The sequence below is a fragment of the Hemitrygon akajei genome, chromosome 22 (genome assembly GCF_048418815.1).
Source record: "Hemitrygon akajei chromosome 22, sHemAka1.3, whole genome shotgun sequence".
NCBI classification, from domain to species: Eukaryota; Metazoa; Chordata; class Chondrichthyes; order Myliobatiformes; family Dasyatidae; genus Hemitrygon; species Hemitrygon akajei.
The window spans coordinates 28,247,760-28,271,852 of NC_133145.1; the positions used below are offsets into that span (position 1 = coordinate 28,247,760).

The 24,093-nt window shown below is 40.9% G+C and overlaps 1 protein-coding gene across 2 annotated transcripts in view; it reads right to left on the reverse strand.

The window, feature by feature from the left end:
* Positions 1–8,512, reverse strand: part of wdr45b (WD repeat domain 45B) — a 39,244-nt gene extending 30,732 nt beyond the window's left edge. The window contains exon 1 of one of the 2 annotated variants that reach the window (XM_073025885.1): positions 8,324–8,512. In XM_073025885.1, the coding sequence (XP_072881986.1) occupies positions 8,324–8,390 (67 nt within the window). In that variant the 5' untranslated portion in view covers positions 8,391–8,512. The remainder of the gene's footprint in view (positions 1–8,323) is intronic. The other variant, XM_073025888.1, reaches the window with a different exon arrangement.
* Positions 8,513–24,093: the final 15,581 nt, after the last annotated feature.

The following is a 24,093-nucleotide window of genomic DNA, read 5'->3' on the forward strand; positions in this document are numbered from 1 at the left end:
ATTTTCCCAAAAAAAGTACAACTTCCAGCTTTCAGATCTTGGATTTAAATTAGCATTGGTTTTAGAATAGTAATTTCAGGTGTGTTAGGTTGGTCGGGAGAACGTACATTTGTTAAATTGGTCAAATTTCAATTCATCTCCAGTTTAAATATCCATTTATTTTCATCTCTCTCTCACACACTAGAATTTAGAACACTCCCTTCATTGCTACAAAGAGTGCTTAACTGAAAGGCAAAGCAGGCCTATATAACTGAATATCCTGCTCCTGTTCTTATAATTTATTACACTAAGAAAAAAGTATCATATACTTAGAAGGGCATTTTATACATTTGGGGGAATACAGGTTAAACAGGATTCTAACTTGGTGTTCAGTCATAATCCCATGGATAGCAGTTTCACACCTTCAGCTCCTCAGCAAAGCATGTGTATTAAAATGTCTATATGCACAGGATAAAGATACTGGGCAATTCCTGGAATGATCAGGTTGTTCTTTAGTAATGTTTGAACAAGCTCGACTCATACCCATTGAAGATTAAAAGAGAACTTGATTGAAACATACAAGATGCTAAGGTGTCTTGTCTGGTGAAGATGCTTAACATGTTTCCTCGTATGGGTGAACCCTAGCAGTTGCTGCTCATAAGGGGTGGCCTTATTAAGGCAGAAAGGGCAGTTTCCTTCATATTCAGAGGATTTTGGAACTGTCTTCAAAAAACTGTAGGAGAATCTTTAACATTTTTACAGCACAGTTAGATAGACACTTGATAAACAAAATGGTGAAGGATTAATGCAGCTAGACAGCAATGTTGAGCTTACTCACAACTATGATCTTCAGAAATACAACAGCAAGCTTAAGTGGCCAATTACTCACCTTTCTTTGCCAAGTACCACTGCATAGATCAGTGGTGCAGATGCCTGGGCCACTTACAAATGATGCCTTTGCCCTTCTATATCACCCTGTTCATACTATTACACCAGAACCACACATTAAAATCCATGATATTGGCATGTGCTTGCCCAGTGGGACAATAGCCCAGAAAGTTATATTCAGATGTTTCTCATTAAAACCAAGCATGAAGATTTATTAAGTCTTGGAGTCAAGAAGTTGCTTTCAATTCAAAGCCGTCCTATAGTCCTAAAGCCACAATTGTATTGTTGCTGATCTCAGGTTTATTAAAAAGTCTTTGATCTACAATCTTTGATATCTAACAGCATCCTCTAAAATCAAGACAATTCCAGTAATCCAACTATCCATGAGGTTTTGGGTCAAGTTTCCAGATGTAAACTACATGCCAGACTACATGCTTTTATTCGAATATACCAACAAGGAGGAACAAGGTTGTTATCTTCACCCTACAAAATCATATTTGCAATGATTTATTTTGCATTACCTAATAACAATGCAAAATCATTAAGGCTTTTCACAGGAACACAAATTGAACAATTCATACAGGCAGATATTCTAGCAGATGATGAAACATTTGAGAATAGGGCTTGCAGTAGGGCATTAAGAAAGTAGAGCCAAGTGAAACAAAGATGCACAAAAGGAGGCCAGATTTGAAGGAATTTGCAGTTAGAGAGATTGGGAAGCGGGTAAGAAAAATGTCTATGATTCTAAAATAAACTCATTGCCACAACAGGAGTACTTATTGAGTGACTAATGAGCATTGGTGCAAAACAGAATATGGTCAGGTTTAGGAGGATGAGTAGTGAACCAACTATTTGGTATCTATGCTTAGCATCTACAGACGTGTGAAGACAAATATCAAAAGTTGCATTCACTCTATGTCTCATTCTAGAACTTGGAGGAATGTTATTCTCGGGTTTGATGCAATAATAATATTTCAACAAATACCATGCATGTGAGATTCAGATTCTTTAGATATTCCATGACAAATTCACAACGCGATCTATTAAAGAAAATCAGAACCTGCCATTACAACATAGCAGACAGCTTTCCTTATGAAGGTGATTATTGATCAAATAGATTTTTTGCAAATATTTTAAAAATCCAGGCTTTACCTTCAACTGAAAGAAATGACACACTACAGATCACAAAGAAAATTAAGCACAATAGATCCAGATGACATCTGTGGAATGGACTTTGCCTTTGACATTCTGCTTTGGCATTGCCCAAGGGGATTACTGAGTACTCAGTTTGCTGTTCTGTCAATTAAAACTCAATCATCCTCAAGAGTTTAAAAAAGTCTGATTTTCTGTTAACATATTTAACAGAAGGGAAAAGTGTTCAGTCAAGATGACAGTGAAATTTAAAACAAATGCTAAAACACTTTACAAATATGTAATTTTAAAATAACGGAGAAAACTGAACTGGTTTTCAGGAACAGAGGCTGCACAGCAACAATACTGACCCTGTGCTCCTCAGTTGATTAGAACTTGTTAACAAAGCTCAACCTTTTATTTTTTTTAAAAAAGGTTTTTTTCAGAACAGGAGAAAATCTTGAGCAGGTTGTTGAAATTGTCAATTGACCAAAAACAATCTGCAAGGACTTGAACAGGTCATCACTGATGCCATTGCCTGTATTTGTATATTTAATTATGCATGTGCAGTCGGCACAAATTCTCCTTCTTAGTGTTATGATTGCCAGTGCTGATAGCTTCACCATTCTAATCACAATATCTCAGACCTGGTGGCATTGTTTATAGCTTTAATGCCTAGTAGCTTCCATACATGGAACATTGGTAGGTAGACAAGTCCATTTTCTACAGCTGCAATAGTAACACTATCACAAGAGACGGATTTTGTAATAAAGTAATGCAGGTACCAGATTTTAGAATGGATGTCAACATGCTTACATTCTGCTAAATACTCCCAGCGCAGGATGGTCAAAATAGATCACTACAGATATCCATTCAAGTTTACTGTATTGAAAAAGGTCAATAAAACGTCCAGTTTACATTTACACTGAGATTTGCCTTTAAAACAGTATCTTTGACGACCTCAAAAAAAACCAGGAGCTTTTCAAGCAAAATATTTTCAAAATGTAATCACGGCAATATCCCAAGAGGGAGCACAGTTATACTTCAAGAAGGGGACCAGATCATCTGAGACAGATTTCATCAGAAAATCTAAGAGGCTTGACAGAAGTATAATCAAATTTTTAAAAAAAACATGAGTGGGCCAAAGGAGGAGTATTTGAAGGCATAAAGTTTAGTTTGAAAGGTTTAGTTTAGGGGAAGTCAATCTGCAGAAAAGTTTGGGAGTTTTTGGCAGTGGTTGCCCATTTCAATCCTAGTTCATATGATAAAGCTGATCCAAACTTTCTACTTATCATTGGCCCTTTTTCAAAAATTAGGATATCCTGTGAGAGAAACTGATATGGACTGTGAGTACCTCTTTATGTTCGAAAGATACATAAAGACTACATTACATCTTGCCATGAAGTCCAGTACCTTCATCCTTATTTGGATTTCAAGGCCTACTTAGAGGTTCAGTGATATCAGCTCTGGATCAATTTTGTGTTTGCAAATTTCAAGACCTTCCATCAAAACCTATGGGGGAAACGTGAATATTGGCAGATCTCACTATCTTCCAATTTACAGCCCTCCTCCCCTCACTTATAAAGGAAGAGCTGAAGAGCAAGTTTATTACTATCCTTGCACTAAGTAGACAGACAAAAGTACTGCCAAACTTGTGCTTAAACCTCACACATTTTTAGTGACCCATTTCTTAAGGGCAACCTTTTAGGCAAATGACCCAACAGCAAAAGGACTTTATTGCAGTACATAACCCACACTAACATGCTTGTATTTCAACACATTACAGATCTAATCGTACACTTCATTGTGAATTCAAGCTCAGGAAATGATTCACAATACGATATATTAGCTAACAAAGATTATTGCTTTTTAAATAGTGCTGCTGATTCAGCAAATGCATCTTTAAGCAAGTCTGGGTAGTTATTTCCTCCCATACTTTGCTGTTGTCTGCTTTTTCCATTCCAAGTCCACGGGCTTTCTACTTACATTCAGGGAAACAAGTTAGACAGTAGTAAATTAGTAGAGAATATATCTAACCCTTCCCACAATTTATGGATGTATTTAAATCCCTGTCATTAGGATATATTATCCCTCTAATTTCAGCCACTTCCTTTTGACTTGCCTCTTAATAATATTGGCAAAAATAATCATTTTCTTCTTCACTACTGTACAATGTAAGCATAATGAATTTTGTTGAAATTTCTGCTTCAAATTCTCTCAACTGTTTAACAGCAGCTTCATTTGGCATCTAGGCCTAAACCACCTTAGCCTAACACCTTATCCTATTCCTTCAAATTAAACCAAAAGTCATAGGAATGTAGAATCCCCCCATGATAGAATCCATACCCTTTAGCACCAGCTGCAAGTCATGGACCCTCTAATACAGCACCGATCTAAAACCAGCCAGTTTAATACCCCAAGCAAGAATGCCATGCCTAAATTCAAATTTAAAACCAAAAATACAAGGTCATGAATAGATTCAAAGATAGATCAAGGGCCAGGTTTCACAGTAAATAATGGTGAAATTACTAGTAAAGTGGACACAGCAACAAATTGTGCTTGCACATGGTAGTTAATCATTAAGTTGCTGCCTTGACTATTCAAACTAATGCTTCTTAGTTTAGACTCAGTCCAAAGAATTAAAACAATATATTGCACAAATAAAATTAGGTACACTGGTCAAAGGATAAGAATTCAAAGTAGATTTATTATCAAAGTATGTATAACAGTATACAACCCTGAGATCTGTCTTCCCCACAGACAGCCATGAATCTCGGGTTTTGATCAAAACACAAGCAGAGCTTCACAACTTTAAACAAACAGATTACATATAATAAGAGGCCAGAAGTAACTTTGATACTATACATAAACACTCAATACTAAATTAAAGAACAAAGCAGTCAAGCTCATCACTAACCTATAAGGAAATATGATACAATGAAGCTCCACTGACACTTATTTGTACTTGACATTATTGTAATTTGCACAGAGTTAAGTTAATCCTGAAAAGACATGAGCAATGTGAAATAAAAATAGGAAATGCTGGAAACACTCAGCACCCATCAAAAGACTAACAGCTAACATGAAGAATCTTCATCAGAACCAACAAAGGGAAGGCTAAGGTTCCTTTATTTACCACATTTCCGATTCTGACAGAGCCTTTGAAACCAAAGTTTTTACGCATCAGATTTACAATATATCCACATACTTATTTTTACTTTCATGAACGATGAGGGGTTGGATGAAGAAACAGGACAGAAGGGACATAAATAAGATACGGTTGCATGGAGTTGGAGGAAGCGTATTGGCATGGATAGTGGATTGGTTAACCGATAGAAGGCAGAGAGTTGGTATAAATGGGTGTTTCACTGGTTGGCAGTCAGTGGTGAGTGGGGTGTCACAGGGATCAATGCTGGGCCTGCGGCTGTTTACCATTTACATTGATGATTTGGAAGAGGGGACTGAGTGTAATGTAGCAAAATTTGCTGATGACACTAAACTGAGTGGAAAAGCAAATTGTACAGAGGATGTGGAGAGTCTGCAGAGGGATATAGATAGGTTAAGTGAGTGGGCAAAGGTCTGGCAGATGGAACACAACAATGCTAAATGCAAGATCATCCACTTTGGAAGGAATAATAGAAGAGAAGATTATTATTTAAATAGTGAAAGATTGAAGCATGCTGTTGTGCAGAGGGACCTGGGAGTGCTTGTTCATGAATTGCAAAAAGTCGGCTTGCAGGTATTCATTGCTAGAGGGATTGAATTCAAGAGCGGGGAGGTCATGCTGCAACTATACAGGGTACCAATGCAACCACACCTGGAGTATTGTGTGCAGTTCTTGTCTCCTTACTTGAGGAAGGATATACTGGCTTTGGAGGCAGTGCAGAGGAGGTTCACCAGGTTGATTCCAGGGATGAAGGCATTAACCTTCAGAATTCAACCTGGAATTCAGAAGAATAGTGGGGGATCTTATAAAAACATACAAATTTAGAAAGGAATAGACAAGACAGAAGTAGGAAAGTTGTTTCCATTAGTAGGTGAGACTAGAACTAGGGGACATTTTCTCAAGATTCAGGGGAGAAGATTTAGGATGGAGATGAGGAGAAACTGTTTTTCCCAGAGAATGGTGAATCTGTGGAGTTCTCTGCCCAGGGAAGTAGTTGAGGGTTCTTCACTAAATATATTTAAGAATCAGATTTTTACACAGTAGGGCAATTAAGGGTTATGGGGAAAAGGCAGGTAGATGGAGCTGAGTTTACGGACAGATCAGCCATGATCTTAATGAATGACGGGGCAGGCTCGATGGGCTGGATGGCCTACTCCTGCTCCTATTTCTTATGTTCTTAAATACACAGTTAGTAGCTTCTAAAAACAATAATCAACAACAGCCAGCTTTGGGATTTAACTTCCATTATTTGTTATACCAAATTCACCAATATCAGAATCCAATTCCAAAAGACTGAAATTCTGAGATTCCACCAATTGCAATAATTCAAGAATTTCCAAAGTGTATGTATTTTCTTAACTGTACAGGCTTTAGCAGGCATGGGTTACAGAAATTCTGTTTATCAATGAAAGTTAACTTACTAAGAAACTGATTAGCAAAGACCATTTAAATTAAAAGATGCAACTCTACATTTTAGGTCATCGTCTTCAATGAATTTTAAGGTTTGTCTATTTACAGGTAGTTAATAGGAACTTTATTAAAGTGCTTTCTTGATTAACTCACTTTTAAGCCTTCTTGAAAAACACTCCATCTGATTCCCATTCAAAGACGTTTTACTGGTGTTTTAATAAATATACTGTAATATGCCCAATGACTGCAATGATCCACAACAAAAGACTCAATCATATCTAAGAAAAGATGTGCTGGAATTGGAGAGGGTTCCAAGGAGGTTCACAAGGATGATTCCAGGAATGAAAGGCTTATCACACAAGGAACATTTGATGGCTCTGGGTCTGTTCTCACTGTAATTTAAAAGGATGGGTGGGGAGGGGATCTCATTGAAACCTTGCGAATGTTGAAAAGCCTAGACAGAGTAGATGTGGAAAGGATGTTTCCCACTGTGGGGGGAGCCTAGGACAAGAGGGCACAGCCTCAGGATAGAGGGGCATCCATTTAAAACAGAGATGAGGAGAAATCACCCAGAGGGTGGTGAATTTGTGGAATTTCTTATCACAGACAGCTCTAGAGGCCAGGTCATTGGTGTATTTAAGGCAGAGCTTGATAGATTCTTGATTGGCCACAGCATCAAAGATTACAGGGAAAAGGCTGAGGAGGGAAAAACGTATCAGCCATGATTGAATGGCAGAACAGACTCAATAGGCCAAATAGCCTAATTCTGCTCCGAAGTCTTGTGGTCTTAATGGTGGAAGGATATTTTTCTCATTGGAAAGCTGTGACAGGAACCAACGTTGGGGCCCTTGATATTAAAAATACAGATTAACTTGGATGTGGATGTAGAAAGTATGAGTAAGTTTGTAGATAATACAAAACTTGGTGTTGCACACAGTACGGAAAATTATCCACAGCAAAATATAGATTAGCTGGAAAGTTGGGCAGAGAATTGTCAGATGGAACTTAATTCTGGCAAGTGCAGGGAGATGCATTTTGGGAAGTCAAATAGGGACAGGTTATAAACAGCAAATAGTTGTGGACTAAGGAATGGGACACGCTGAGGGCCAAGTCCATAACTCCCAAAAATTGGTAGCGAGGTAGACAGGATAGTGAAGAAAACTCCATAGGTCAAGGAACAGAATAAAAGATGGGAGATCATAAAAAGTGCACTATGTGCAGGTCTGGTCACCGGACTATTGCAAAAATGCTTTGCATTGGAGGAAATGCAGAGCAGATTCCCAAGACATTGCCTGGATTGGACTTCAATTGTGGGGAGAGATCGGAGAGGCTGGGCTTGTTTTCCTTTAACAGGAGGAGGCCAAGGAGTAATCTCACAAAGGTATGCAAAATTATGAGACATAGATAAAATGGTCTGAATCACATTCTTCAATGCTAGAAGTATCAAAAACAAGAGGACATAGATTTTAAGCGAAAGGAAGGAGGTAGAAAGGAGATTTCAAGGGAATCTTATACGGAGAAGGGTTGCTATATGGAAAGGGTTGGAAGAGAGACTGGTGGAGTCACATGTTTGATAGATATCTGGACAGACACTTGAAAAGATAAGACACAGAAGGTGAAGTAAATGCGATCAATGTCGGAGGCTAAAAGGGTCGGCCATACATGTAGCGGGCCGAAGGGTTCGTTAAAGTGTCGCACACCCCACTGACTCCCAGGCGAGCCGTGCTCAAGGCAAGGAGCCGCACTCACCGTGGTCCTGGTTGAAGCCGGCGTACAGCAGGCCGTTGCCGTGCGGGTTGGCCGGCAGTAGGTCCATCGCTCCACCGCCCCTCAGCTGGACGCCACCATCGCCTCGGCCCGTGCGCCCACTTCCGGCGTCCGCTGCTCAGCCAGCGCTCCCAATCAAACACCGCACCATCGAGCGCGCAGGCTAACCAGCCGAGCACCGCGCAGCTCGCTCGCTTTAAACCAGTGGTTCTCAAACTTTCTTTGGGTTACCGCCCCCTTGGCTCCCAGACAGCATCCCCAGCACCTCCCTTTCCTGCTAAATAACTTTGATTTATGATGCATAAATCTCTAAATAACTCTGCCTAACTCTAAATAACTGATTTATGATGCATAGCGAAAGAAAATAGGAGCTGAAAATCCAAAGCAGTGACAAATGCTTGCAAAAAATATTCAAATGTATTTAAAACTACAAATAAGTTTATTTAATTACTGTAAAAGCCGTTTTCGTCAACAATTTTAGAGCATATATTAGTAGTCCAACTATTAACTACTTCATTGTCTTTTCAGCTTTCAATAAGATGGAAGGACTTGGTGCCGTGATATCATCGTTTCAACATCAGGGTGAATGTTTCTCAGAAGGGAGTCTCAGATCTCTAATTCGCAGTTTCGTTGCTTTGGAAAAAGTTGGGCGACTACACTGAAACCACACTCCACTTAATATGATGTTGGAAAAGCAATAAGGAACAGCTTTACATGTAGGATAACATTGAGATCTCTTTCTGTAATCAAAAGTCTTGATATGATTTTTTTGAACCTCGGCTTTAGCTCTAAGTCATTTGTAGTGAGAAGTGTTCTTCCTTCATCTTTCCTGCTAATTCTTAATTACAAGTGTTCAGGAATGGATTTGTTACGCAAACTGGAATTTGGATTGAGAAAAGCTCCTGAAATCTCTCTGACATGTCTTAATGCAGGTCACCCAAGTGGGCACAGCATACTTGAAGATCATCATTTAGTATTCTTTCTCTTCCAGCTCAGAGAGGTTCAGAATTTGGAAAATGTGGCTTAGGCCAACGTTGCACTTAAATCAGGTTAACCTGGACAAAGATGTGGAGATGACTGATTTGACTTTGATAAGATTCACATCATTGCCTGGCAATTGAAGACTGATTTCATTAAACTTTGTTGTTGTCTGTGAATTATACAGTAAATGGTAAATATGTTAGATACAGCTTTTTTCAAAAAATAGTAATAGCCCCACAGAGATGTTCTGTAATTGATGGTGCCCCGTTTGTAGCACAAGCAAGAATGTTGTGAGCATAAAGTTCCTTAGCAATCTGAAATATTGACTCCCCCTTCATATCTGTTTCTAGTCCCCTTGCAAATAACAACTTTTGAATCACGTGTTCTTCATTAATGAAGTGAACATAAACAAGAAGCAAAGATTCATTACCTGGCAAAATTGATTTGTCTAACTGCAGAGCAACCTTGTTGTGCTAAGTATATTGCGCAACGTGTCTTCCACATTCATCTTTGCACAGAGCTGTCCCTGAGCAAAATTGTTCCTCTCCAGTTGTATGGGGCTTTTTCAGATTTAGCAATGAAAAGTTGTATGAAGCACACAAACCATCACTATTTTTTGTGAAGTGCTGGCAAACATGTTTTGACATGTTTTCCATTTCTGAAAGTTTTCACAAAGTAACTGAAAATAATCCAAGTTCTTGTTTGCTTTATCAGAGTGAATTCACTTCAAATGTTCAAGGAACCTGGACAGTTCAATTGCCTCACTTGAAAAAAAAATGTTTTCACCCAACAGACACTTTGGCCGCTGTTGATTGCTTGGTATAAATCCATATTTCAGATACTCCACACTACACTGTCTATATGTCTTTTTAGTGGAAAACCAGGTTCAGGAAAAGTTATTACCTCTCAACCATATGGCTTTTGAACCAGTGGGATAACTTCACTTGCCCCATCACTGAACAGTTCCCACAAACCATGGACTCATTTTCAAAGACTCTTCATCTCATGTTCTCGATATTTACAGCTTGTTTATTTATTTACTTAATTTGTGTTTGCACAGATTTTAGTCTTTTGCACATTGTGTCTGTCCTTTTGGGTACGGTCTTTCATTGATTCTATTATGGTTCTTGGATTATTGAATATGCCCGCAAGAAAACAAATTGCAGGGTTACATACGGTGACATATAATTAGTTTGTTCGGGTAGATGGAGCTTGTCAGCCTGGGAAGGCAGTCCATCTAAGAGAGGGAAAACTCTGATTTCAAACCTCCGCTGCCTTGCGGCCATATCCACTCATGGGAAAGGCTTTGGGAGTAAACCCTGAGGACAAATCAGGAGCTGGAGTCCCTAAGGCAGTCCGACATTGTCTTCAACCTCATTCTGGCAACTCCTGCGACGACACTGGTACCAAGCTGTATCAGCCTTTGCCCCTCCCTTGGACAACATCAGTGGTGTGGAGAGGGGAGACTTGCTGCATGGGCAACTGCTGGTCTTCCATATAATCCTGCCCAGGCCTGCACCCTGGAGAAGACTTTTCAGGTGCAGATCTATGGTCTCACGAGACTAATGGATGCCATACATACATAATTAGTTTGATGATAAATGTACTTTCTACTTGTACTTTGTTTGGCTTGCTTCAGCTTTTTCACTATGGATTAATAACCGTGGTCAGTCACCTACTGTTTAATTCCAATTTCAAGTGCTGCGATCAATAAAGGGGAAAGCTATGTTGTCATCATCATAGCTCAGGCCAAACCTCTCTGCCTGAGGGTACATAAAGTGGGGCAACAAGATCTCAGTTCGGCTGTGGGTTAGAGAAATGTGGTTAACACCATTCAAAAGGGCAAATTCTGAACTTTACCCCATTGAATGCCATACCCTAATTCACAGCAATAGCATTACTGCTTGATTAGAGTATGGGAATTGTCGTACAGTAGTGAACAGCAATAACGTGTGGCCCAGGCCTGGAAATAGCCCGATTTCTTCAGTTCAGATTTCTCATGATATGCCAAATTCCAAAATGTCAGTTCAACAATTATAACACAATCCAAGTAAAGTCTATGAGGACAATCAGTTAGCAAGAGATGAGGTGATTACGTGATGACCATAATCAAATATGAGGCACTGAGGATCGAATGCTTATAATAAGAGATTAATTTCCTAAATTAAGCCTGTAATCCCTCAGCTGCTCTCACATACTACTGAGCACTGCCTACAGCCCCCTTCATCTTTATCAGCCCCTTAGAACCTCCCATCACCCCACTAATAAAAGCATCAATACTATATCATAGTCTGCAGTGTAGACTTATACATGTAGCTCAATATCTCTATGCAGTTGGTTAGATCAAATCTAAATTATATCTTCTTTGCACAATTTGGGTGTTTCCTTGGAGGTGAAGAGCTATGATAAACTGGAGATACACACTAAGACAGGCAGCGTATGTGCAGAAAGGAAAATGGATTTCACAGCAGTTCTGCTAACCAAAGACAAGTGACATGAAATGTTAACTGCGTTTCTATCAACACTTTTAGGGTGCAAATCCTCTTTGGACCATTTACCATATCTTTCCAGTTCAGGTGTCCGATAAGAAACCACCCACCTACTTTGATCAGCTCCATCTGCTGAATCTACTTCTTTACTGGGGGCAAACCGTGACATGGCTGCCAACCCTATTGTTCCATCGCTGTCATCTCACTTGAGTCGCTTGAGGTTGTTGTAGTGTCTGTGTCATGTTCGTCCTGGAATTCCTACTAATCAACTGGCTTTTGTATTTCCTGACTACTTGAACCCCTCTCTTTGGCAGTTTGAGGTACTCACCTACCTCAATTACACCGATGCCTGAGAGGAATGTGATAATCAGCCTCAATGACTCTCGTCCAGTCACACTGACATCCACTGATGAAGTGCTTTGAGAGATTGGTCATGAAATACCTTTAAATATCAATTCCAGTCTCGGGGTGACTTGGATTCATTCCAATTTGCCTACGAACAAACCAGGTTAACAGCAAATACCATTTCATTGCTTCTTCACTCAGCTCTGGAACATCCGGGCATACACCAGGATGCTCTTCATTGACTAGAGCTCTATCATCCCCTCAGTACTAATTCATAAGCCCCAAGACCTAGGCCTTGATACCTCATTATGCAACCGGATCCTGGATTTCCTCGTTTGCAGAGCCCAGTGGGTTCGGATTGGTGACAATGCCTCCTTCACAACCACCATTAGTACAGGCATGGGCTGATCCCTCCACTCTACTCGCTTTGTACTTCTGACGGTCAGGCTGAGTGCTGCTCCAGGGCTGACAAAACCACGTTGTTGGCTGAATCAAAGGCAATGATGAATCAGCATATAGGAGGGAGATTGATCGAATGGTGCCACAACAAGGACAACAAAACTACAGAGCTGATTATTGACTACAGGAGGAAGAAACCGAAGGTCCATGAGCCAGATCTCATTAGGGGAACAGAGATGAAGAGGGCCAGTAACTTTAAGTTCCTTGGTTTTATCATTTCAAAGGACCAGCACATGAGCACCATTGCAAAGCAGCGACTCTACTTTCTTAGAAGTTTGCAACAGATTCATGTCAGCTAAAATCTTGACAAACTTCTATAGATGCACAGTGGAGAGTATCCTAACTGATTGCACCATGGAAACACCAATGCCCAGGAACAGAAAAAGCTACAGAAAATGGTGGATACAGCCTAGTCTATGGCAGACAAAGCCCTCTTCACCATTGTTCTCACCTATAAAGTGCACTGCCAGAAGAAAGCAGCATCCATTATCAAGGACCCCCACCATCCAGGCCATTCTTTCTTCTCACTACTGCTATTGGGAAGGAGGTACAGCAGCCTTACATTCCACACCACCAGGTTCAGGAAGAGTTGTTATCCTTCAACCATCAGACTCCTGAACCAGAGTGGATAACTCCACTCAACACTGAACTGATTCCCTAACCTACGGACTCACTTTCAAGGACTCTATATCTCATGTTCTCGGTATTATTTATCTAGCTATTTATTATGTATATTTGTTTTTTTTTGTATGTGCACTTTGTCTTCTTACGCACATTGATTGTCAGTTTTGTATGTAGTTTTTCACTGATTCTGCTATATTTCTTTCTTCTACTGTGAATGCCTGCAAGAAAATGAATTCCAGAGTGGTATGTGGTGACATACACGTACTTTGAACTTTTACACATACTTTGTACATTTACTTAGAACATTGAACTTTGATATATTTCATTCTGATTTCTTCATTTATTTTATCAATTTGAAAAGCTTTGTTCACAAATGAACCCAAATCCTCAGTCATCCGTTCACGTAGAGCAGCTGGAAGTTTCATTTCCCCTTTTACTGAAGTAGTTTATCTGATCTGGCCATGATGTTAAATTCCCGACACAGAGCACTTAAATTGGACTTGATTGTACCATTAGATTGCAACCAAAATTCCTGTATCACACACAAATGGCATTCAGTCAATTGCACAATCAAATAACTTCACTCAAGCGGTATCAGTTGAATTGTATGATCAAACAATAATAATCCAGATTCAAGGAGTGTCATGTCTGTTACTGAAAGTAAAAAGTTTCTAGAAAAATACTGCGGTAACTGTACTGTAATTACTGGAAAATTCACTGAACAATTACACGTAAATAGTTGATTATTTAAAAATATTAGCGAGCATAGGAAAGTTAAACTACAAGGGAAATGAGAATTCTACACCCCAATACAACAACTTCTGCATTGTAGTCATATATAATCAGAATCAGAATCAGGTTTATTATCACCGGCATGTGACGTGAAATTTGTTAACTTAGCAGCAGCAGTTCAATGCAATATGTAATATAGAAGAAAAAAAACAAAATAAAATAATAATAATAAATAAATCAATGACAGTATATGTATATTGAACAGATTAAACATCATGCAAAAGCAGAAATAATGTATATTTTAAAAAAGTGATGTAGTGTTCATGAGTTCAATGTTCATTTAGGAATTGGATAGCGGAGGGGAAGAAGCTGTTCCAGAATTGTTGCGTGTGTGCCTTCAGGCTTCTGTACCTCCTACCTGATGGTAACAGTGAGAAAGGGGCACGCCCTGGGTGCTGGAGTTCCTTAATAATGGATGCTGCCTTTCTGAGACACTGTTCCTTTAAGATGTCCTGAGTGCTTTGTTGGCTAGTACCCAAGATGGAGCTGACTAAATTTACAACCCTGTGCAGCTTCTTTCGGTCCTCTGCAGTAGCCCCTCAATACCAAACAGTGATGCAGCCTATCAGAATGCTCTCCACGGTACATCTTTAGAAGTTTTTGAGTGTATTTGTTGACATACCAAACCTCTTCAAACTCTTAATGAAGTATATCTGCTGTCTTGCCTTCTATATAATTGCATTGATATGTAGGGACCAGGTTAGATCCTCAGAGATCCTGACAACCAAGAACTTGAAACTGCTCACTCTCTCCACTTCTGATCCCTCTATGAGGATTGGTATGTGTTCCTTCGTCTTACCCTTCCGGAAGTCCACAATCAGCTCTTTCGTCTTACTGACGTTGAGTGCCAGGCTGTTGCTGGTACACCACTCATATCTCACTCCTGTACGCCCTCTTGTCACCACCTGAGATTCTACCAACAATGGTTGTATCGTCAGCAAAATTATAGATGGTATTTGAGCTATGCATAGCCAAGCAGTCATGTGTATATAGACAGTAGAGCAGTGGGCTAAGCACACACCCTGAGGTGCACCAGTGTTGATGGTCAGCGAGGAGGAGGTGTTATCACCAATCCACACAGATCGCAGTCTTTCGGTTAGGAAGCTGAGGATCCAATTGCAGAGGTACAGAGGCCCAGATTCTGCAACTTCTCAATCAGGATTGTGGGAATGATGGTATTAAATGCTGAGCTATAGTCGATGAACAGCATCCTGAGTCCAGGTGTTCTAAAGCCATGTGAAAACCCATTGAGATTGCATCTCTATTGTGGCGATAGGCAAATTGCAATGGGTCCAGGTCCTTGTTGAGGCAGGAGTTCAGTCTAGTCATGACCAACCTCTCAAAGCATTTCATCCCTGTGGATGTGAGTGCAGAAAAATTAAATACAGAAAAGTATACGTAATTTTTGTATATTTATTTTTAGTGTGCATACTTTTATTGAATTCAGTGCTCTTAGTGCCGTCTCCTCTACACTGGCAAGAGCAAATGCAGACTAGCCGACTGCTTACTCTCGGTACTGAACTCTGTTTGCAAAAGCCATCTTGAGCTCTTAGTTGCAAGCTAATTTAACCCTCCTCCTCATTCTCACACTGACTTGCTCATCCAGCACCTGCTCCACTAACAGGGTGCAGTTAAACATTAAGCAGAGGAAGTAGAGGTGTGGGTAGTCTACAACCCAATGGCATAAAGATTAAACTCTTTCATCTTGTAACCTGCTGCCTTTCTGTTCCTTCTTTTTGCCTTCTGATCCACCCGGGCCCTCTCACACACCTCCTTTCCAATACTACTCCAGACTCCTGCCTGCCATCCACTTTCTTTCCCCTCCTCCACCTGCCTGTCACCCACGCACCCCAACAATCCTCGTTGCCCTTCCCCTACTGTCCCTATCTGCCCACCATCCTTCTCTTAGGCTTGTTCCACTCATACCCACCTCCCCTGCCGCCGACCTTCTTAATCTGACTTCTCGTCTCATTTTCTCCAGTCTCGGCCCAAAACGTCGACTGTACTCTTTTCCATAGATGCTGCCTGGCCTGCTGAGTTCCTCCAGCATTTTGTGTGTGTCACTTGGATTTACAGCAGCTGCAGATTTTCTCTTGTTTGTGATTAGTCCACTCGTACATTCTCACCTCCTGTATCTGACCTTCCCTTCCCCACCTGGTTCTATATGTTCATTAATCCCTCTTCAAATGGACCCAGCAATCACTTACCAGGACCTGCCCCACTCCTCCACCTCACCTCTTTTACTGGTTATCTCCCCTTCACATTCTCCAGGCCTAAGGCAGGGTTTCACCCCAAAATGTCGACTATCTCTTTGCCTGACCTGCTGAATTCCTCCAGCATCTTAGTTTTTGCAATAAGACAATATCCGTAGGGATATTGGAACTGTGAAAACATAAGAAATTTAAGCAAGTTTTAAGTTTTCTGCAAAGGGTGAAGGTACAGAAAAAGCAGTGGAGGTGTCTTTTATAACCCCTCTGGGCAGCCAATCTGCACATTTTGATCTATTTCTTTCCACCTCAACCCCCTCTTGCCAACTTCAAACACACTTGATTGCTAAGTTTTCTCTGTTTTGATAAACAGCCAAAGAATTTAAACGGTAAACTCCAATTCTTTCTTCACAGATGCTGCTGGAACCCTTGATTTCCAACATTTTCTGTTTATATTATAGAGTACTGGGGAAAGCAATGGAAAACCCTTCACTTCATCTGGTGCATTGAGTCAAAGAGTTGGGGAAGAAGAACCTGTTGCCCGCACTGGAGAACTGTTACTGCTGGCTGACTCAAAATATCTTTTGCTATTGAGACTTGTATCTAATGGCATCTACTTTGCCGTTCTAAATGGCCTCAAGAATCATATCCATTCCCTACATAAAATTTAATTGGCCTGAGAACTTACCTCATTTCTCTGATATTTTCTTCATCTATGTTCTGAAATAAGACCATAAGACATAGGGACAGAAGTAGGCCATTTGGCCCATTGAGTCTTCTCCGCCATTCAGTCATGAGCTGATCCAATTCTTCTAGTCATCCTCACTGCCCTGCCTTCTCCCCATACCCTTTGATGCCCTGGCTAATCAAGAACCTATCTATCTCTGCCTTAAATGCATCCAATGACTTGGCCTCCACAGCCGCTTGTGGCAACAAATTCCACAGATTTACCACCCTCTGACTAAAGCAATTTCTCCACATCTCTGTTCTAAATGGACGTCTTTCAATCCTGAAGTTGCGCACTCTTGCCCTAGACTCCCCCACTATGGGAAATAACTTTGCCATATGTAATCTGTTCAGGCATTTTAACATTCAGAATGTTTCTATGAGATCCCCCCTCATTCTCCTGAACTTCAGGGAATACAGCCCAAGAGCTGCCAGATCTAGAGTTGCATTCTAACATGCATTAGTCATGCTAGAATTATTCTCCTTCTTTGTTAATTATGAATTAGCGTTGAGAGGCCCACCTCCTGATACCTCATGGTCATGTCACCATCCACAAGATACAAGCCAGGAGAAACATCAAAGTCAAAGTAAATTTATTATCAAAGCACAAATATAAGATCATGGACCATACAACATAGATGCAGAATTAAGCCATTCGGCCCATCCAGTTTACAGTATACGATTCAATGGTTCCATTTAATGTCAGAGAATGTATACAATATAAACCAATATATAAAATGCAAATTCTTGCTCTCAACAGTCATCCACGAAACAGAAAAAAAACCCAAACCCTAAAAAATGAGTGGCAGGAAAATCAAAGGCCCCTCTCCCCTTCCCGCACACAAGCAGCTACAAAGCATCAACCTTTCCCCTCCCCACATTTATTTCACCATATACCACCTTGAGATTCATTTTCTTGCAGATGTTAACAGGAAAATAAAGAAATACAAAAGAATTTATGAAAAACTATACATAAACATCTTGATGGATACTCACCACTTGTCTGGAGCAATGCAGTACCAACGTCTCTCAATCAGCTCGAATCCACCTGGGACAAAGCAGTCCACTTGATTGGCAACCCATCTGCTCTGCTAAAAATAATTCCCTGCACCATTGCTACACGGTGGCTTCACTCTATTCTGTGTGCACGTCATTGCAGTCGCTAATATAACACATGACTACAATAAACCAATTTACCAGTTCAGCTCCCCTCCACCATCCAATTTCTGAACAGCCCGTGAACCCTTGAGCAGTACAGTGTCAGAACTCCCAGAGAGTTGTGGGGGTCTGGAATGCACTGCCTCGGAAGGCAGTGGAGGCCAATCCTCTGGATGCTTTCAAGAAGGAGCTAGATAGGTATCTTATGGATAGGGGAATCAAGGGATATGGGGACAAGGCAGGAACCGGGTATTGATAGTAGATGATCAGCCATGATCTCAAAATGGTGGTGCAGGCTCAAAGGGCCGAATGGTCTACTTCTGCACCTATTGTCTATTGTCTATTGTCTAATCGGAATCAGGCTTATTATCAATGACTTACGACATGAAAAGTGTTACTTTGCGGCAACAAAGCAGTACAGTCCATAAAATACATGATAAGTTCCAATGCAAAATGTACAGTATATAAAAAATTAAATAAGTTATGCAAACGAGAGCAAAAATAGCAAAGTAGGGTTCAGAAACCTTGCAATTCCACTTTTGCACAGTTCATTTATTATTTGAACTTATGCAGGTTGAGTACCCCTTCTCTGAAATTCCAAAATGCAAAAACCTAAGAAATATGAATTTTTTGAGTGCTGACATGATGTCACAAATGGAAAGTTTGGGGCGATACAGCAGCTGAATGATTAGCGCAAAGCTTTCAAACACCAGTGACCTGGGTTCAATTCCCACTGCTGCCTGTAAGGAGTTTGTACGTCCTCACGTGGGTTTCCTCTGGGTGCTCTGGTTTCCTCCCACAGTCCAAAGATGTACAGGTTGCTAGGTAAATTGGTTATTGTACATTGTCCCATGATTAGGCTAGGATTGTTGGGCGGTGTGGCTCAAAAGGCCAGAAGGGCCTGTTCCACGCTGTATCTCAATAGATAAATATTGTGCGTGGAATGGGCTGCTGGCGACAGTGGTGGTGGTGGAAACGATAGGGTCTTTTAAGAGATCCTTGGACAGGTACATGGAGCTTAGAAAAATAGCGGGCCATGGGTAACCCTGGGTAACTTCTAGGGTAGGTACATGTTCGGCACAGGTTTGTGGGCTGAAGGGCCTGTATTGTGCTGTAGGTTTTCTATGTCTCTATGTTCCTCATATGGTAACCCTTTCATTCCTGGAATCATTCTTGTGAATCTTCTCTGAACCCTCTCCAATGCCTGTATATCCTTTCTAAAATAAGGAGCCTAAAACTGCACACAATAGTTTCATGAGTGACTTATAAAGCCTCAACATCACATCCCTGCTCTTATATTCTATACCTCTAGAAATGAATGCCAACATTGTATTCACCTTCTGCACCACCAACTCAACCTGGAGGTTAACCTTTAGGGTATCCTGCACCAGGACTCCCAAGTCCCTTTGCATCTCTGCATTTTGAATTCTCTCCCCATCTAAATAATAGTCTGACCGTTTACTTCTTCCACCAAAGTGCATGACCATACATTTTCCAACATTGTTTTTCATTTGCCACTTCTTAGCCCATTCCCCTAAATTATTTAAGTCTCTCTGCAGGCTCTCTGTTTCCTCAACACTACCCACTCCTCCCCCTATCTTTGTATCATTGACAAATTTAGCCACAAATCTATTGATCCCATAGTCCAAGTCATTGACACACTTCGTAAAAAGCAGCGGTCCCAACACCGCCCCCTGTGGAACTCCACTGGTAACTGACAGCCAGCCAGAATAGGATCCCTTTATTCCCACTTTCTGTTTTCTGCCAATCAGCCAATGCTCCACCATGCTAGTAATTTCCCTGTAATTCCATGGGCTCTTATCTTGCTAAGCAGCCTCATTTGCAGCACCTTGTCAAAGGCCTTCTGAAACTCCAGGTACTGTACACCACATCTACTGCATCTCCTTTGTCTACCCTGCTTGTAATTTCTTCAAAAAATTGCAGTAGGTTAGTCAGGCAGAACTTTCCTTTCAGGAAACCATGCTGGCTTAGGCCTATCTTGTTCTGTGCCTCCAGGTATTCCGTAATCTCATCCCTAACAATCATTTCCAACAACTTCCCAACCACTGATGTCAGGCTAACAGGTCTATAGTTTCCTTTCTGCTGTCTCCCTCCCTTCTTAAATAGCGGAAAAAGTTTTGCAATTTTCCAGTCATCTGGTACAATGCCAGAATCTTTTGATTCTCAAAAGTTCATTGTTAATGCCTCTGCAGTCTCTCCAGTTACTTCCTTCAGAACCCGAGGGTGCATTCCATCAGGTCCGGGAGAATTATCCACCCTCAGACGATCAGGCTTCCTAAGCACCTTCTCAGTCGTAATGTTACTGGACATACTTCACTTCCCTGATACTCTTGAATGTCCGGTGTACTGCACTATGTACCACACTACTTCATCAGCACTGAACTTTTTAACCTTTTCTGTTCTTGTGCACATACAATAAATTATTCTGTAAACTGGACATATCTCATTGGCTCTGTGAGGTTGGATCAAATCTGGTTCTTCATTCTTACAACCATTCTGAAACATGCCTTTAATTTTGAATTCACTTTATAATCAGTCAGGGTTGAGTAAAATTGCAACATTTGGACAGAATCACAGGTAGGAAATGTTTACAGAGATTTGGGCAGGAAGGAGTTTGGCTGAAGGGCCTGTTTGTATTAGAATATTGGAAAGTTTTCAACAAGAACAGGCCAATTGGCCCAACAAAGCTTGCCAAATTCCTATTCACATAGTGCGTTGAAGTAACTATTGTGTTTAGATTTGAAATCCCCTAAGGTACTACTATCAACAACACAACTAGGTAGTTTGTTCCATGTAGCCACAACTCGCTGTGTAAAGAAATGTTTCCTGGTGTTAACCAGTCTCCACCTATAGCCCCGTGCCCTTCATGATGGATTAATTTTGAAGTAGCATCCACCTTACTTATACCTTTAATGATTACTTTACTGTGCCCATGGTCTGTTTTTTTTAAATCAATTATGCTATTGTTTGCACTGTTGTAACTATGTGGTTTTGTGCAGGTCTTGTAGTTTTAGTTTTTGGTTTGTTGGGTGCTAGAGTTGGTCTTCTGACTTGGTGTGTCTGGGTAGTCTTGTTCTGTCTGGTGGGTTTGGAGTTCCTTTCCAGGGAATGCGTTAAGATGGTAAAGCGATATTAATACGCAGCAGCCTCTCCGGACTCTGGATTGGGGATTGCCAAACATTATGTGGATTTTCTAGTGTAGTCTGTTTTGTCGTGTCCTTTTGTGATATCATTCTGGAGGAACGTTGTCTCATTTTTTAACTGCATTGCATTTGTGGTTTCTAAATGACAATAAACTGAAACTGAACTGAACTGAACTGATTTTGAACACTTGTATCATGTCTCCTCTCATTCTACATCTACATAAGCTAAAAATACTTAATTCTTTCAATCTTTCTTCGTAGCTCATATCCCACAGACCTGGAATGAGTCCAGTTACCCATCTATGAACTCTATCCTGTGCCTTCACAACCTTCACACAATATGGAGACCAAAATTGTATACAGTACTCAAGGTGTGGCCTCTCAAGTGCATTATTCAGGTTAAGGAGAACTTCTCCAGACTTTTAACCCCACCGAGCGTATTATGTAGCACAAGATTCTATTAGCATTCCGAATCACTTCTGGGCATTGTCTAGATGTTGATAGTGATGTCTACCATGATGCCCAAATCCTTCTCATACAGTGCACTTTCTAACTCAACACCCCCTTTGCATACGGTATTTGTATTTAATATTTCTACTTCCTATATGTAATATGTACTTTACTTACATTAAATTTCATCTGCCATTTATCTGCCAACATCTGGATTTTGTTTCAATCTAACTGTATTGATTCAGGTGCCTGAATATAATCAGCCCATCCCCCTAATTTTGTGTCATCAGCAAACTTTAATAGTTTATTTGTTATGTGCTTATCCCAATCATTAAGGTAAATTAAAAACAGCAGCGGCCCCAAAACCAATCTCTGTGGAACCCCACTTTTAACATGATCCTCTCACCATAACTTGTTGTTTTGTGTTTTTGAGCCATTTCTGCACCCATTTGCACATGATACCCTACCTCCTGTAATTTGATTATTATCCTCTTGTGGGGGTACCTTGTCAAAAGCCTTCTGGAAGTCCAAGTAAATTATATCAACTGCTCTATTGTTATCATAAATTTTAGGTGCCTCTTCATAGAACTCCAGCATATTAGTAAAATATTATTTCCCCTTTCTGAACCTATGCTGGCTTTCTGCTAACATGCCTGTTCTTATCAGCTGCTTTTCCATCTCATTCTTTATTATTGTTTCCATTCCCTTACCCGTGATACACATTAAGCTTACTAGTCACTTGGAAATAAGATTAACAACTCAGGGCAAGGCTGCTGTATCAAAGGCTGATCTCAGTTGTTTGTTGCAATGAGACTTAGTTAACAGTGAACATGCCTGATGCAGCTATCTGACCAGATGCTGTCTGTAAACAAGAAATGGCCCATCCCGACACATTTCAAATTATAGTCGGTGACTATAACCAGGCCTGTTTGAAGAAAACCCTGCCCAATTATCACCAGCACATAACCTGTTGCACCAGAGGTCTCAACACACTAGACTGCTGCTACACTATGATAAGGAATGCCTATCTGGGCTGGGATGAGTTCAAGGGCTCATTTGAGGACCTGAATGACGGCAGCAGGATCATTACAGACTTTATTAAAGCAGCTGTGGATGAGTGTGTCCCCACAAAATTGTTTAGGGCTTTCCCCAATCTGAATCCCCGGATGAACAATGAAATCTGGAACCTGCTGAGAGCCAGGTCAGAAGCAGTTGAGTCCGGAGATCAAGAATGCTACAAGAGGTGCAGGTATGATCTCCAGAAAGCCATCTTCTGGGCAAAGTGGAGATTCCAGACTAAACTGGGATCGACAAGAGATACTCGACAGCTGTAGCAGGGCTTGAATGCCATAACCTCCTTCAAAGCTAAATCTTGCAATATAGGGGATAGCAGAGCTTTGCTTCCAGATGAACTCAATGCCTTCTCTGCTCTCTTTGACCACCAGAACAGCGAGGAACCATTGCGCACCCCCATGTCTCCCGATGATCCTTTGGTCTCAGTATCTGAAGATGACATGTGGACTGCCATCAAGAGACCGAATCCAAGGAAAGCGTTTGGTCCGGATGGAGTCCTGGCCAAGTACTGAAAACCTGTGCCGACCAGTTGGCTGGTGTATTCACAGTTATCACCAGCCTCTTGCTGCAGGAGTGTGTGGTACCCACCTGCTTTAAGCAGGCTTCAATCATATCAATGTCCAAGAAGAGTGTGGTAACCTGTCTAAATGACTATCGCCCAGTGGCACTTACATCCACAGTGATGAAGTGTTTTGAGAGGCTGGTTTTGAAGCATATCAGCTCCTGTCTGAGTGGTGACTTGGATTTGCTCCAATTCACCTACTGAAGTAACAGATCTACAGCAGATGCTTTCTTGTTGGCTCTTCGCACAACCCTGGAACACCTGAATGCAAAGATGCAAACATCAGGATGTTCTTTATCAATTACAGCTTAGCATTTAACACCATCATCCCCTCTAAACTAAACAGCAAACTCGAAGATCTGGGCCTCAGTACCCTCTTGTGCAATTGGATCCTGGATTTCATCACTTGTAGACCCCAGTCAGTTTGGATTGGCAAAAACATCTCCTCCACAATCTCCATCAGCACAGGGGCACCACAGGGTTGTGTACTTAGCCCCCTGCTCTACTCGCTTTACACCTATGACTGTGTGGTCCGACACCATATGCAAATTTGCTGATGACACAACTGTTGTGGGCCGTAGCAAAGGTGGCGATGAATCAGCACACTGGGGGGAGATTGAAAACTTGGCTGAGTGGTGTCATGACAATAACTCTCGCTCAGTGTCAATAAGACCAAGGAACTGATTGTAAACTGCAGGGGAGGAAAGCCAAAGGCCCATGG